Source organism: Harpegnathos saltator, unplaced genomic scaffold, assembly GCF_003227715.2.
Source record: "Harpegnathos saltator strain DR-91 unplaced genomic scaffold, Hsal_v8.6 scaffold115, whole genome shotgun sequence".
In the NCBI taxonomy this organism is placed as follows: Eukaryota; Metazoa; Arthropoda; class Insecta; order Hymenoptera; family Formicidae; genus Harpegnathos; species Harpegnathos saltator.
In genome coordinates this window covers 1041998-1055302 of record NW_020229890.1, presented here as the reverse complement: position 1 = coordinate 1055302, position 13305 = coordinate 1041998, and the positions used below count along the sequence as shown (strand labels likewise).

Genomic DNA, 13305 nt, shown 5'->3' with positions numbered 1-13305 from the left:
GAGTCACGAGAGGTCATGAGAAAATCGTGCAGCGACGAGAGACGAGAGCCTCGATGATCGGCCAGCGTGCCGCACGATGTGATTTCATCCGCGGCGCGCGTATTAATTAGAATGCGGCAAGGTGATTAAATGCGCATACGAGAACTCATGAGAGAAGAAATGGAAGGGTAGAGGGTGGGGGAGAGAGAGAGAGAGAGAGAGAGAGAGAGAGAGAGAGAGAGAGAGAGAGAGAGAGAGAGAGAGGAGGGTTAACCGGAAATACAATTAAACTATAATTTTACGCTCGAGCGCTGACGACGCGCCGAAAGCGCGGTTAATCCGTTTTCTACAAAGACCATATTCGTGTAACGTTCGTAATGAAATTACGGCGCGGCTGTTGTGTGGTGTCGCACACGTAGCAACTGTTTGCCGCGTAGGAAACGGACCGTACTCGCGTGCGGACGCCACGTTATACGCGAGCATTAGCATGTTTAGTGAGAAACGATCAAAATATCGCTGCGGGGCAATTATCCGCGATCCGGACTTGTTATCTCGCGCAACGTAGCGGCGCGACATTTAACGAGATCTCATTCGCGTACTCGCTCGTACTTATAATTACATGTAGTTATACACGTGAGATATTTCGCTGTATATCCCTCCGGGGGTGCTTTCTTCGCGGTGGCACTTGGCCGGTGGCGAGAGAGAGAGAGAGAGGTGGTGAACTACCGAGAAAATGCGGGAAAAAATCAATGAAGACGTGGGTGGATCGAAGCGAACGTAGATAGTGGTTGGAAAATTAGAGCCGTGCGGCATGGAAATCGGATTGCCGTCGTTACGCAGAGTAACGACGCGTCCGTGTCACTCACCTCGGGAGTTGAGCTTTAATAATTGATTTTACATCGCCTGCGAGATCGATAAGTGGACTACTCTCGTACATTATACGCTAGACAGCGGTCTAATCGTATTTGCATAACGACGTGTGCGAGCGTGTTCGATTCTCCCTGGGGATCGTCGGCAGTTTCTGACCAAGCAACTGTGCGCATGAATATCTTTAGCTGAACGAAACGGCCGCAAAGCCGAAGACACAATAGAGAAGTTTCTCTACTCGATACGCCGGGGAAATGAGGAAATAATTCATCGTGCGATTTCGTTGTTTTATTAGCACTGTTCGTACAATGATATAAAACAATTCCTTTTCTCACAGATATAATCTTTTCAAATGTTAGATTTACAACAAATCTACGTATAATTACAACGTATGTATAGATGTAAGACATAATGTTCATATAATTATGTAATGTCTAATATATGCAAAAATGTATCGTTTTATATTTTAACGCTACTAATCGAAAGAGAAGTGACAAAGAGAAGTGACAAAGAACAGAATCTATTTGTTTCATCGTGCACGACATCGACGACAATCGGAGCACATCGATGACTCGTTTCGTGTAATATACGTAATAAATTGTGTTAGAGATTAATATAACGTTAAAACTCATCGTGCGATGTTACATGAGGGATTAAAAATGTTCCTTTGTCTTGACAAGTCTACGTACTCAATTATTGTCGTAATAAAATGTCCATTACAAGGAAACTCAAAGCAATATTTCCATAAAGTCGTTTATGTACGACTCATCTTAAACTTTATGTCTTATGTTTGTTATATTGTTCACCTGTTCTCATATACGTTACAAATTTAGCATCCAAAGTACCTTGTAAAAAAAAGTGACTTTTATAAAAATTATATATTCTACGCTCCATATATGCAAGGGTAATTCTGTTTTTTGTCATCATGATAACCATACATTGCGAGAATGTCCATTTTATTCACTGTCACTGTCACCGCTACCCGACACCGATTTCCTAGACACCGGAGACGCAGAGCTACGAAGGAGAATAACGTGTTATTTGCAATCTGCTGAAGTTAAGCGAAAAATAAATCATACAAGTCTTAATAATAATAGGTGAAAGAAAGCTTACCGTGCCGATCCGCTGGGGCTCCTGCTTCTAGAGCCGCTCTTAGATCTGGAACGTGATCGTGATCTACTTTTGGATCTTGACTTGGACCTCGAAACGGACTTCGACTTAGATCGCGATCGGCTTTTGCTTCGCGATCGGCTTTTGCTTCGCGATCGGCTTTTGCTTCGCGATCGGCTTTTGCTTCGCGATCGGCTTTTGCTTCGCGATCGGCTTTTGCTTCGCGATCGGCGTTCCTCCGAGCCTGAACGTGAACCGCTTCTAGATCTGGATCGAGATCTAGATTTTGACTTTGACCTGGATCTCGACCGAGATGCGGCTTTCCTTGAACCGCTCGGCGATCTCGACCGAGACGCGGCTTTCCTCGAGCCACTCGGCGACCTCGACCTAGAGCCACTTTTCCTCGAGCTCGACCGTGATCTTGCTTTCGAGCCGCTCTTCCTTGAACCGCTATTAGACCTTGACCGTGAGCCACTTTTTCGCGAGCCAGACCTCGATCGTGATCTACTTTTAGCAGACCCCGATCTTGACCCAGATGCAGAACGGCTTCTGGATCTCGAGACACTTCTGGATCTAGACCTGGATCCAGATGCTGAGCGGGATCTAGAGCGCGACCGTGATCGCGAGCGAGAACCAGAACGCGAACGGGAACTGCTTCTCGAGCGGCTTCCAGATTTTGATCTCGAGCGAGATCTTGAGCGCGAGGCACGAGAACCTTCTGAGTCGGACGTGATTCGTCTGCTGCTGCGTGCTTGATTCTCGTTGCCGCTTTCGCCACTGTTACAAATTAAATATTTTGTTTATAAATTTTAATATCGCCAAATCGTTTAGATTTCGTCCATCTTCAATCTTATGTTTATTTAAGAAAATTATTGAAACATATATTACACGTATATTCTCACGTGGAAAACGTGGAATATATGCGCGATAAGTTGTAAAGAGGAATTAAGTCGGATTTGTTGGAAACTACAAAACTGAAATGAGATAATCGTCGTAAGATAACATATTATTGTCAAGTATATTTACCCGCTGGCAATCTTAAGACCACCGGTGTCACTGTCCGACTCGCTGGTGGAGATGGTCTCCTTTGACAGCGGCATTTTGCCCTTGTGGTTATCGCTCGTACCCCTCCTGGATTTTTCTCTCCTAGTACTGGTCTTTCTTCCACGTTTAGCCTTCGGTCGATCGCTTTCTGATCCTGCAAAACAAACGTTTACAAGGCATGTAAGTTTAAACGTCAAAACGATATACTATTCAGATTCAATAGGTCTATAAAATCGGAGCACGTAGCACTCGCTACACACGCAAAAATACGTAAAACTACAAATGTATAAAATTACACAAATCCAAATTTACTACTAAATTTGTACACTTGTAGTAAAATATAATTTGTGTGCAAATCCGAATGCATAGTCGATAAAAAAAGTAAAGATTTCAGAACAAAGTTCTTACCACTTCCACCGCTTCCAACTTCCTTCCTGCGTCGGCGTTTGCCCTTGCTCTTCCTCTCTTTAGATTCGTTGCTCGGTTTCCTCCTGCGCTTTCTTTCTCTCGGTGCTTCCTCCCTGCCTTCGTCCCTACCTGATCCGCCGCTATCACTAATGTACTGATCGGTTCGAATCCTTTTGCCCTTTCTTCCTGGTTTCTCTGATGGCATTTCCCCAAACACCAACGCATTTTTGGTTTTCTCTACGTATTCTTGTCGTTTCTGCAACATCTCCTCCTCTTTCTGACGACGCATCTCCTCCAGCTTACGTTGCTCCTCCGTCTGACGCATTTTGAAGGCTTGCCTGTATGAATTTGAGGGTTTTACCGTAAGAGACGTATTCTCCACAAAATTTAGGTAGATATACGAAGTATTATATGAAAAGTGCAATATACCTTTCTTCTTCTTGCTTCCGTCTCAGCATCTTCTCTTCCTCGTCCAATCGTCGAGCTCTAGCGACATGATACTGCGCTTGCGACAATAAATCTTGGCACCTTCTGGCTTCAGCGTCAGCCAATTGTTCCATCCGATCGCCATGCGCCGACAAATATTGGAAATATTTGTGCGAAAGGCCAAGTTCATGAACCGCCTGAAGTACAGTGGTCAAAGTCGATTTCTCGTCTTTCAGGATTTGCGTGGCTAATCGTTGAAGTACAAGTGCGATGTTATATAATAAAACTGTATCTTGCGGAGCCACTCGGCGTGCCTGAAAGTATATATTTATTAATAATTTGTGCGATTAACTGAAAGATTGAATAATCTGAAAAAATTCATACATAATTAATTACCTTCAATAACGTCAGTTTCGCTTCTTTCAGCTTGCCAGCTTTAAAGTAAGCTCTCCCGAGATATTGCAGGACCTCAACGTGATGATATCTGTAGAACTTGCGTAGGCAATTTTCATACTGAAACATTTGTTAATTATATTGTTAATTATAAAAACGGAATCCCCGGAAATGTTTTCTCTCCACATAAATCATCTTTACTTACCATTTGAATCGCACTAACAAATTGCTTTTGCTCCACGTAAATGTGTGCAATGTTCAGCCAGACGTCGCAAAATTCCGCCGTTGCCTCGCGCACTTGAGCAAATATATCTCGGGCTTCGTTCACACAGCCCTTGTGTGCAAGCACCGCGCCAATGCCGTTCGCGGCCCAAATATTCTTCGGATCATTTCTCAGAACCTAGTATAATATATCATATCGATTATAATAAGTCAAAATAAATTACTAGGTATTTCAATCCAATTGAGTAATAATAAGCACTTGGACTTAGGCAACACATTATATCCCGCTGTATTACCTGCTTGTACATGGCTAACGCACGATCTTGATGTCTCTTTTCCCTTTCCTTATCTTTTCCACTCTGATGCAAGGTTTGCAACCAAATATTGCCCAAAGCAATGAGAGAGTAGGCATCCGTGCTCGTTGATGGATTCTTGAGAATCCTCTCAAATTTTTTTTGACCAGGGCCCCACTCCATTTTGGCCAAATGCAAATTACCCAACAATGACCACGCGTCCGGGTGTTCATTATTGATCCTCAAAGCGTCCTTAAACCAATCGGACGCCTCGTAAATTTGCCCTTTGTCTCTGGCCATACAGCCAAGTCGTAAGTAGCAGTCCATATAATTCGGATGCTCCTTCAGAATGTCTTTATATAATTTTTCCGCTCGGTCAAATATGCACAATGCTTCGTTCATTCGCGCTAAATTATATGTAGTCGTAACTGATATCGAGTTATAATATACTGAATCGTGTAAAGCATCTGCTTTTGAACGTGCCAAAGACTCTTCCAAGTTTTTCCTGGCTTCTTCTAGACTACTGAGTCTGAAAGATAAAACACAAATATTTATGTGCAACTTTATCTCCCTTAGCGAGACGTGTTCAAGATAGAAACAAGATACATACCTATAATGCAAAGCCCCTACGTTATTCAGGATTTCCGGCGGGATATCTGCCTGAACCTTTTCCTTTAGAATTCTCGTCGCAGTGCCATAAGCGTTCAGGGCTGCATTCAGATCGCTCTGCTCCAATATCTGAGCCAACTCTATCCAGGCTTCGACGTCGTCGGGGAATTGCTCCGTTACCTTCCGTAAATGGTTCTTTGCAATGTCGCGTTTCGATTGAGAACTCGAGTTGGCGTAGAGTGAGCCAAGGATCTTCATAGTTTCATAATTTCCTGGTTGTGCCTTCAATACTTTCTCGAAGCACTGTGCTGCCTATTTATCAAAATAGATCAATGCCTTACATGTTCTTAAAACAATCAATAGTTTAGATAACAACTAGTATCATATACTTACGTTCTCGGCGTCACCGCGATAAACGTACATTTGTCCCAAGCCAAAATGTGGTAATACGAATACAGGTGGTGCAAATTGTGTCGCCTGATAGTAATATTGAAACGCTTGATCATAATCACCCTGAAATATTTTTACTTATTTAGCGACCCAGAGTTTAACTTATTTCTCTGATTATTTTATCTAACACCGATGAGAAAATAATCACGACATATTAATCTTAGGACTTACTTGAACATGAAATGCTCTAGCTAATTGGTAACAACTTTCCGCTCGCATAGATTCATTTTCCGTATTGTGAAAGGCATGCAGCGCTAAATGCTGAACTTTATTATAATCTTTCTTGAAGAAAAAATGATTTGCCAAATGATTCAATACCATCGGATTTGTCGAATCGATCGTGTATGCCTTCGATAGCATTTGCACACCAGTTCTTATACTGTCGGGCTGTTGTTGATTTAATTTCAAAACCGAAAGACCTACTAACGCTCCAACACATTGTCCATCTAACTGTAAAGCTCTTTCAAACGCTAGTCGTGCTTTTTCTTGATTATTCAATTTCATAAAACAATGGCCCATTCCTAACCTAACAGCAGCTGGGCAATTTGGATTAGTTCTAAGAGCTTTCTTGTAAAATGCAAGCGCGCCTCTATAATCTTTCTTATTAAAAGCAATGCAAGCTTTTCCAAGCAGAGAAGGTATATTATTGGGCGATTGATTCAACACGAAATTAAACTGTGCATCTGCCTGCTCCATTTTGTCCCCCTCGAGCAGGCAGAAATAAGCTCGTCCGAGTAAATGATTCTATAATAAAAAAAATTATGAGTATAAAATCATAAAACCTTACAGATGCCAATATATAAAGGCACAACACATACCTGGTCATACATAATGATTTTGTCAGCTGTTGTATACAACAATGTGGCTTTTGTAAAAAGATCTCTCTTCTTATCCTTGTTCTTTTCTCTGTTAGCTTCTTGAACATAATAAGCTGCCAACATGTCAAGAGCTCGCATCTGATCTTTTTCATAGTCCCGGTAGTCAATATTTGCATCAATACGAGAAGATTCAAGTATCTTAATAAAGTCTTCAATCTTTTGCTGCTTGTAATATTCAAGCTGAAATACAAACAAGAAACGCTAAACAAATGCATGCTATCGGATATATATACATTTTCAATTAAAATTATCTATTTTACATACGGCCAAATTGACCCAGATAGTAAGCTGAGCATGTTCTTGCCGTAGAATCCCAAGGACCTCATCTCCATCAGGTAACTGATCCAAATAAAGCTCTATAACCTATTAGATTAAGAATAATAAACACAATTAAAATATCTAAAACTGACATATATTTTGATACATGTACATTTTTATAATTTTCTAGCGTTATTTTTAGTAGAACAAATCAAATTAAATCCACATGGTTATATTCATATGATATGATTCATAAAACTTTTATCGTATGCCATTTCATTCATAAGCCATGCACCACTCTAATGCATTCAACGGAATTTTATCAAGATTTTCATATCGCATTCGCAAAATAAAAATATAATCCGAAAGAAATGAATATTTACCTCGTCTGTATCCCTGAGTGGTATCTCTATAGACCCTGCCATTTTAACATATCTATAAAACACTCACGAACTACACACCACCACTGAACGAAGAACTGGCTTCAACTGGCTGTGATTAAAAATGGAATGCCTTTGTAATGCACTTCTGTGGTATGCTCTTTTTAACCATGCAACTCAAATGGTGGAATAAAGTAGCGGCAAACGGTGCTTGTTTTCGTACTGAATTGCTTGCTGGATGAAAATACTGCGTTCTGATTGGTGCATTTTCGAAGATGGATGGAAATGCACCAATCAGAACGCAGTATTTTCATCCAGCAAGCAATCCAGCACGAAAACAAGCACCGTGTGCTGCTGCCTTTAGGGTGAGATGACTATGGTTGCGTTTCGTTTCACGCATTTGCACGCATTTATCTATAGTTTATGTCACGTATACTATACAAAATGTGCGCATATGCATGAAACACAACATACCCTTAGTTTTCTCATTATAATCACCGACGAGGTAATATTGCTGCCAATACTGAAAATACATAGTTTATGCACGTATATATTATAAAATTTCAGTGCTGGCAGTGAAATTCTATAGTATATACGTGATATAAATTATGTATTTTCAGTACTGGTAGTACTGGTATTTCAGAACACAGCCTCCATCTGGCTCTGGGGGAAGTGAATGGCTGCTTTCAGCAGACTCAACAGTTGGACAACATTACTAGATATTCCGCTGAATCTCGCTCCTGATTTCCAACATTTCTCCGTTGATATCTCCGCTTCTACTGGGAGTAGAGAGTCGTCATTGTAGTCGAAAAGGTTTTGAGAGGACTTTATTTTGGTGCCAGAGCCAGGCCTGTATCTCTAACCGTTTAGGAGATATCGAAGATTAAAGTTTTCCAACCTTTCTCCGTTGATATCTCCGCTTCTACTGGGAGTAGAGAGTCGCCATTTACGGCAAAATGTAGGGTTTTGAGAGGACTTTAATTTGGTGCCAGAACCAGGCCTGTATCTCTAACCGTTTAGGAGATATCGAAGATTAAAGTTTTCCAACATTTCTCCGTTGATATCTCCGCTTCTACTGGGAATAGAGAGTCGCCATTTACGGCAAAATGTAGGGTTTTGAAAGGACTTTAATTTGGTACCAGAACCAGGCCTGTATCTCTAACCGTTTAGAAGATATCGAAGGTTAAAGTTTTCCAGCCATTCTCCGTCGATATCCAGCCTTCCTCCGTCGATATCTCCGCTTCTACTGGGAGTAGAGAGTCGTCCATGTACTCGAAAATGTAGGGTTTTGAGAGGACTTTAATTTGGTACCAGAGCCAGGCCTGTATCTCTAACCGTTTAGAAGATATCGAAGATTAAAGTTTTCCAACATTTCTCCGTTGATATCTCCGCTTCTACTGGGAGTAGAGAGTCGCCATTTACGGCAAAATGTAGAGTTTTGAAAGAACATTAATTTGGTACCAGAGCCAGGCCTGTATCTCTAACCGTTTAGGAGATATCGAAGGTTAAAGTTTTCCAGCCATTTTCCGTCGATATCCAGCCTTCCTGCGTCGATATCTCCGCTTCTACTGGGAGTAGAGAGTCGTCCATGTAGTCGAAAATATAGGGTTTTGAGAGGACTTTAATTTGGTGCCAGAACCAGGCCTGTATCTCTAACCGTTTAGGAGATATCGAAGGTTAAAGTTTTTCAACCTTTCTCCGTCGATATCCAGTCTTCATCCGTCGATATCTCCGCTTCTACTGGGAGTAGAGAGTCGTCCATGTAGTGCAAAATGTAGGGTTTTGAAAGGGCTTTAATTTGGTACCTGTCCGAAGCCTGTATCTCTAACCGTTTAGGAGATATCGAAGGTTAAAGTTTTCCAACCTTTCTCCGTCGATATCTCCGCTTCTACTGGGAGTAGAGAGTCGTCCATGTAGTGCAAAATGTAGGGTTTTGAAAGGGCTTTAATTTGGTACCTGTCCGAAGCCTGTATCTCTAACCGTTTAGGAGATATCGAAGGTTAAAGTTTTCCAACCTTTCTCCGTCGATATCCAGTCTTCATCCGTCGATATCTCCGCTTCTACTGGGAGTAGAGAGTCGTCCATGTAGTCCAAAATGTAGGGTTTTGAAAGGGCTTTAATTTGGTACCTGTCCGAAGCCTGTATCTCTAACCGTTTAGGAGATATGGAAGGTTAAAGTTTTCCAACCTTTCTCCGTCGATATCTCCGCTTCTACTGGGAGTAGAGAGTCGTCCATGTAGTGCAAAATGTAGGGTTTTGAAAGGGCTTTAATTTGGTACCTGTCCGAAGCCTGTATCTCTAACCGTTTAGGAGATATCGAAGGTTAAAGTTTTCCAACTTTTCTCCGTCGATATCGAGTCTTCATCCGTCGATATCTCCGCTTCTACTGGGAGTAGAGAGTCGTCCATGTAGTGCAAAATGTAGGGTTTTGAAAGGGCTTTAATTTGGTACCTGTCCGAAGCCTGTATCTCTAACCGTTTAGGAGATATCGAAGGTTAAAGTTTTCCAACCTTTCTCCGTCGATATCCAGTCTTCATCCGTCGATATCTCCGCTTCTACTGGGAGTAGAGAGTCGTCCATGTAGTCCAAAATGTAGGGTTTTGAAAGGGCTTTAATTTGGTACCTGTCCGAAGCCTGTATCTCTAACCGTTTAGGAGATATCGAAGGTTAAAGTTATCCAATCTTTCTCTGTCGATATCTCCGCTTCTACTGGGAGTAGAGAGCCGTCCATGTAGTGCAAAATGTAGGGTTTTGAAAGGGCTTTAATTTGGTACCTGTCCGAAGCCTGTATCTCTAACCGTTTAGGAGATATCGAAAGTTAAAGATTTCCAACCTTTCTCCGTCGATATCCAGCCTTCATCCGTCGATATCTCCGCTTCTACTGGGAGTAGAGGGTCGTCCATGTAGTCCAAAATGTAGGGTTTTGAAAGGGCTTTAATTTGATACCTGTCCGAAGCCTGTATCTCTAACCGTTTAGGAGATATCGAAGGTTAAAGATTTCCAACCTTTCTCCGTCGATATCCAGTCTTCATCCGTCGATATCTCCGCTTCTACTGGGAGTAGAGAGTCGTCCATGTAGTCCAAAATGTAGGGTTTTGAAAGGGCTTTAATTTGGTACCTGTCCGAAGCCTGTATCTCTAACCGTTTAGGAGATATCGAAGGTTAAAGTTTTCCAACCATTCTCCGTCGATATCTCCGCTTCTGCTAGGAGTAGAGAGTCGTCCATGTAGTGCAAAATGTAGGGTTTTGAAAGGGCTTTAATTTGGTACCTGTCCGAAGCCTGTATCTCTAACCGTTTAGGAGATATCGAAGGTTAAAGTTTTCCAACCTTTCTCCGTCGATATCTCCGCTTCTACTGGGAGTAGAGAGTCGTCCATGTAGTGCAAAATGTAGGGTTTTGAAAGGGCTTTAATTTGGTACCTGTCCGAAGCCTGTATCTCTAACCGTTTAGGAGATATCGAAGGTTAAAGTTTTCCAACCTTTCTCCGTCGATATCCATCCTTCATCCGTCGATATCTCCGCTTCTACTGGGAGTAGAGGGTCGTCCATGTAGTCCAAAATGTAGGGTTTTGAAAGGGCTTTAATTTGGTACCTGTCCGAAGCCTGTATCTCTAACCGTTTAGGAGATATCGAAAGTTAAAGTTTTCCAACCTTTCTCCGTCGATATCCATCCTTCATCCGTCGATATCTCCGCTTCTACTGGGAGCAGAGGGTCGTCCATGTAGTCCAAAATGTAGGGTTTTGAAAGGGCTTTAATTTGATACCTGTCCGAAGCCTGTATCTCTAACCGTTTAGGAGATATCGAAAGTTAAAGATTTCCAACCTTTCTCCGTCGATATACAGTTTTCATCCGTCGATATCTCCGCTTCTACTGGGAGTAGAGAGTCGTCCATGTAGTCCAAAATGTAGGATTTTGAAAGGGCTTTAATTTGGTACCTGTCCGAAGCCTGTATCTCTAACCGTTTAGGAGATATGGAAGGTTAAAGTTTTCCAACCTTTCTCCGTCGATATCTCCGCTTCTACTGGGAGTAGAGAGTCGTTCATGTAGTGCAAAATGTAGGGTTTTGAAAGGGCTTTAATTTGGTACCTGTCCGAAGCCTGTATCTCTAACCGTTTAGGAGATATCGAAGGTAAAAGTTTTCCAACTTTTCTCCGTCGATATCTCCGCTTCTACTGCGAGTAGAGAGTCGTCCATGTAGTGCAAAATGTAGGGTTTTGAAAGGGCTTTAATTTGGCACCTGTCCGAAGCCTGTATCTCTAACCGTTTAGGAGATATCGAAGGTTAAAGTTTTCCAACCTTTCTCCGTCGATATCCAGTCTTCATCCGTCGATATCTCCGCTTCTACTGGGAGTAGAGAGTCGTCCATGTAGTGCAAAATGTAGGGTTTTGAAAGGGCTTTAATTTGGTACCTGTCCGAAGTCTGTATCTCTAACCGTTTAGGAGATATCGAAGGTTAAAGTTTTCCAACCTTTCTCCGTCGATATCCAGTCTTCATCCGTCGATATCTCCGCTTCTACTGGGAGTAGAGGGTCGTCCATGTAGTCGAAAATGTAGAGTTTTGAAAGGGCTTTAATTTGGCACCTGTCCGAAGCCTGTATCTCTAACCGTTTAGGAGATATCGAAGGTTAAAGTTTTCCAACCTTTCTCCGTCGATATCCAGTCTTCATCCGTCGATATCTCCGCTTCTACTGGGAGTAGAGGGTCGTTCATGTAGTCCAAAATGTAGGGTTTTGAAAGGGCTTTAATTTGGTACCTGTCCGAAGCCTGTATCTCTAACCGTTTAGGAGATATCGAAGGTTAAAGTTTTCCAACCTTTCTCCGTCGATATCTCCGCTTCTACTGCGAGTAGAGAGTCGTCCATGTAGTGCAAAATGTAGGGTTTTGAAAGGGCTTTAATTTGGCACCTGTCCGAAGCCTGTATCTCTAACCGTTTAGGAGATATCGAAGGTTAAAGTTTTCCAACCTTTCTCCGTCGATATCCAGTCTTCATCCGTCGATATCTCCGCTTCTACTGGGAGTAGAGAGTCGTCCATGTAGTCCAAAATGTAGGGTTTAGAAAGGGCTTTAATTTGGTACCTGTCCGAAGCCTGTATCTCTAACCGTTTAGGAGATATCGAAGGTTAAAGATTTCCAACCTTTCTCCGTCGATATCTTAGCTTCTACTGCGAGTAGAGAGTCGTCCATGTAGTGCAAAATGTAGGGTTTTGAAAGGGCTTTAATTTGGTACCTGTCCGAAGCCTGTATCTCTAACCGTTTAGGAGATATCGAAGGTTAAAGTTTTCCAAACTTTCTCCGTCGATATCCATCCTTCATCCGTCGATATCTCCGCTTCTACTGGGAGTAGAGGGTCGTCCATGTAGTCCAAAATGTAGGGTTTTGAAAGGGCTTTAATTTGGCACCTGTCCGAAGCCTGTATCTCTAACCGTTTAGGAGATATCGAAGGTTAAAGTTTTCCAACCTTTCTCCGTCGATATCCAGTCTTCATCCGTCGATATCTCCGCTTCTACTGGGAGTAGAGAGTCGTTCATGTAGTCCAAAATGTAGGGTTTTGAAAGGGCTTTAATTTGGTACCTGTCCGAAGCCTGTATCTCTAACCGTTTAGGAGATATCGAAGGTTAAAGTTTTCCAACCTTCCTCCGTCGATATCTCCGCTTCTACTACGAGTAGAGAGTCGTCCATGTAGTGCAAAATGTAGGGTTTTGAAAGGGCTTTAATTTGGCACCTGTCCGAAGCCTGTATCTCTAACCGTTTAGGAGATATCGAAGGTTAAAGTTTTCCAACCTTTCTCCGTCGATATCCAGTCTTCATCCGTCGATATCTCCGCTTCTACTGGGAGTAGAGAGTCGTCCATGTAGTCCAAAATGTAGGGTTTTGAAAGGGCTTTAATTTGGTACCTGTCCGAAGCCTGTATCTCTAACCGTTTAGGAGATATCGAAGGTTAAAGATTTCCAACCTTTCTCCGTCGATATCTTAGCTTCTACTGGGAG

General features: G+C 42.2%; 2 protein-coding genes across 3 annotated transcripts in view; one reads left to right on the top strand and one right to left on the bottom strand.

Annotated features, from left to right (window-relative positions):
* Positions 1-13305, top strand: part of LOC105188294 (transcription factor Adf-1-like) — a 118793-nt gene that overhangs the window by 101729 nt on the left and 3759 nt on the right. The gene's annotated exons all lie outside the window — the stretch shown is intronic.
* Positions 1120-7434, bottom strand: Ctr9 (RNA polymerase-associated protein Ctr9). Its single transcript, XM_011149682.3, has 14 exons — positions 7321-7434; positions 6944-7042; positions 6620-6859; positions 5973-6545; positions 5745-5864; positions 5353-5663; positions 4746-5271; positions 4433-4627; positions 4231-4347; positions 3838-4148; positions 3409-3746; positions 2983-3154; positions 1960-2733; positions 1120-1863 (listed from the first exon to the last, which is right to left on the bottom strand). The coding sequence occupies exons 1-14, from the start codon at positions 7360-7362 to the stop codon at positions 1803-1805; spliced, it is 3879 nt and encodes a 1292-aa protein (XP_011147984.2). The 5' UTR covers positions 7363-7434; the 3' UTR covers positions 1120-1802.

Excerpts from the sequence above, each read along its gene's own strand:
- Ctr9 (XM_011149682.3), bottom strand. The coding sequence starts at position 7,362 with ATGGCAGGGTCTATAGAGATACCACTCAGGGATACAGACGAG. Across the intron at positions 5,865-5,972 it reads CTAGAGCATTTCATGTTCAA|GGTGATTATGATCAAGCGTT; the intron begins GTAAGTCCTAAG and ends AAAATATTTCAG. Across the intron at positions 4,348-4,432 it reads TTGTTAGTGCGATTCAAATG|TATGAAAATTGCCTACGCAA; the intron begins GTAAGTAAAGAT and ends CAAATGTTTCAG.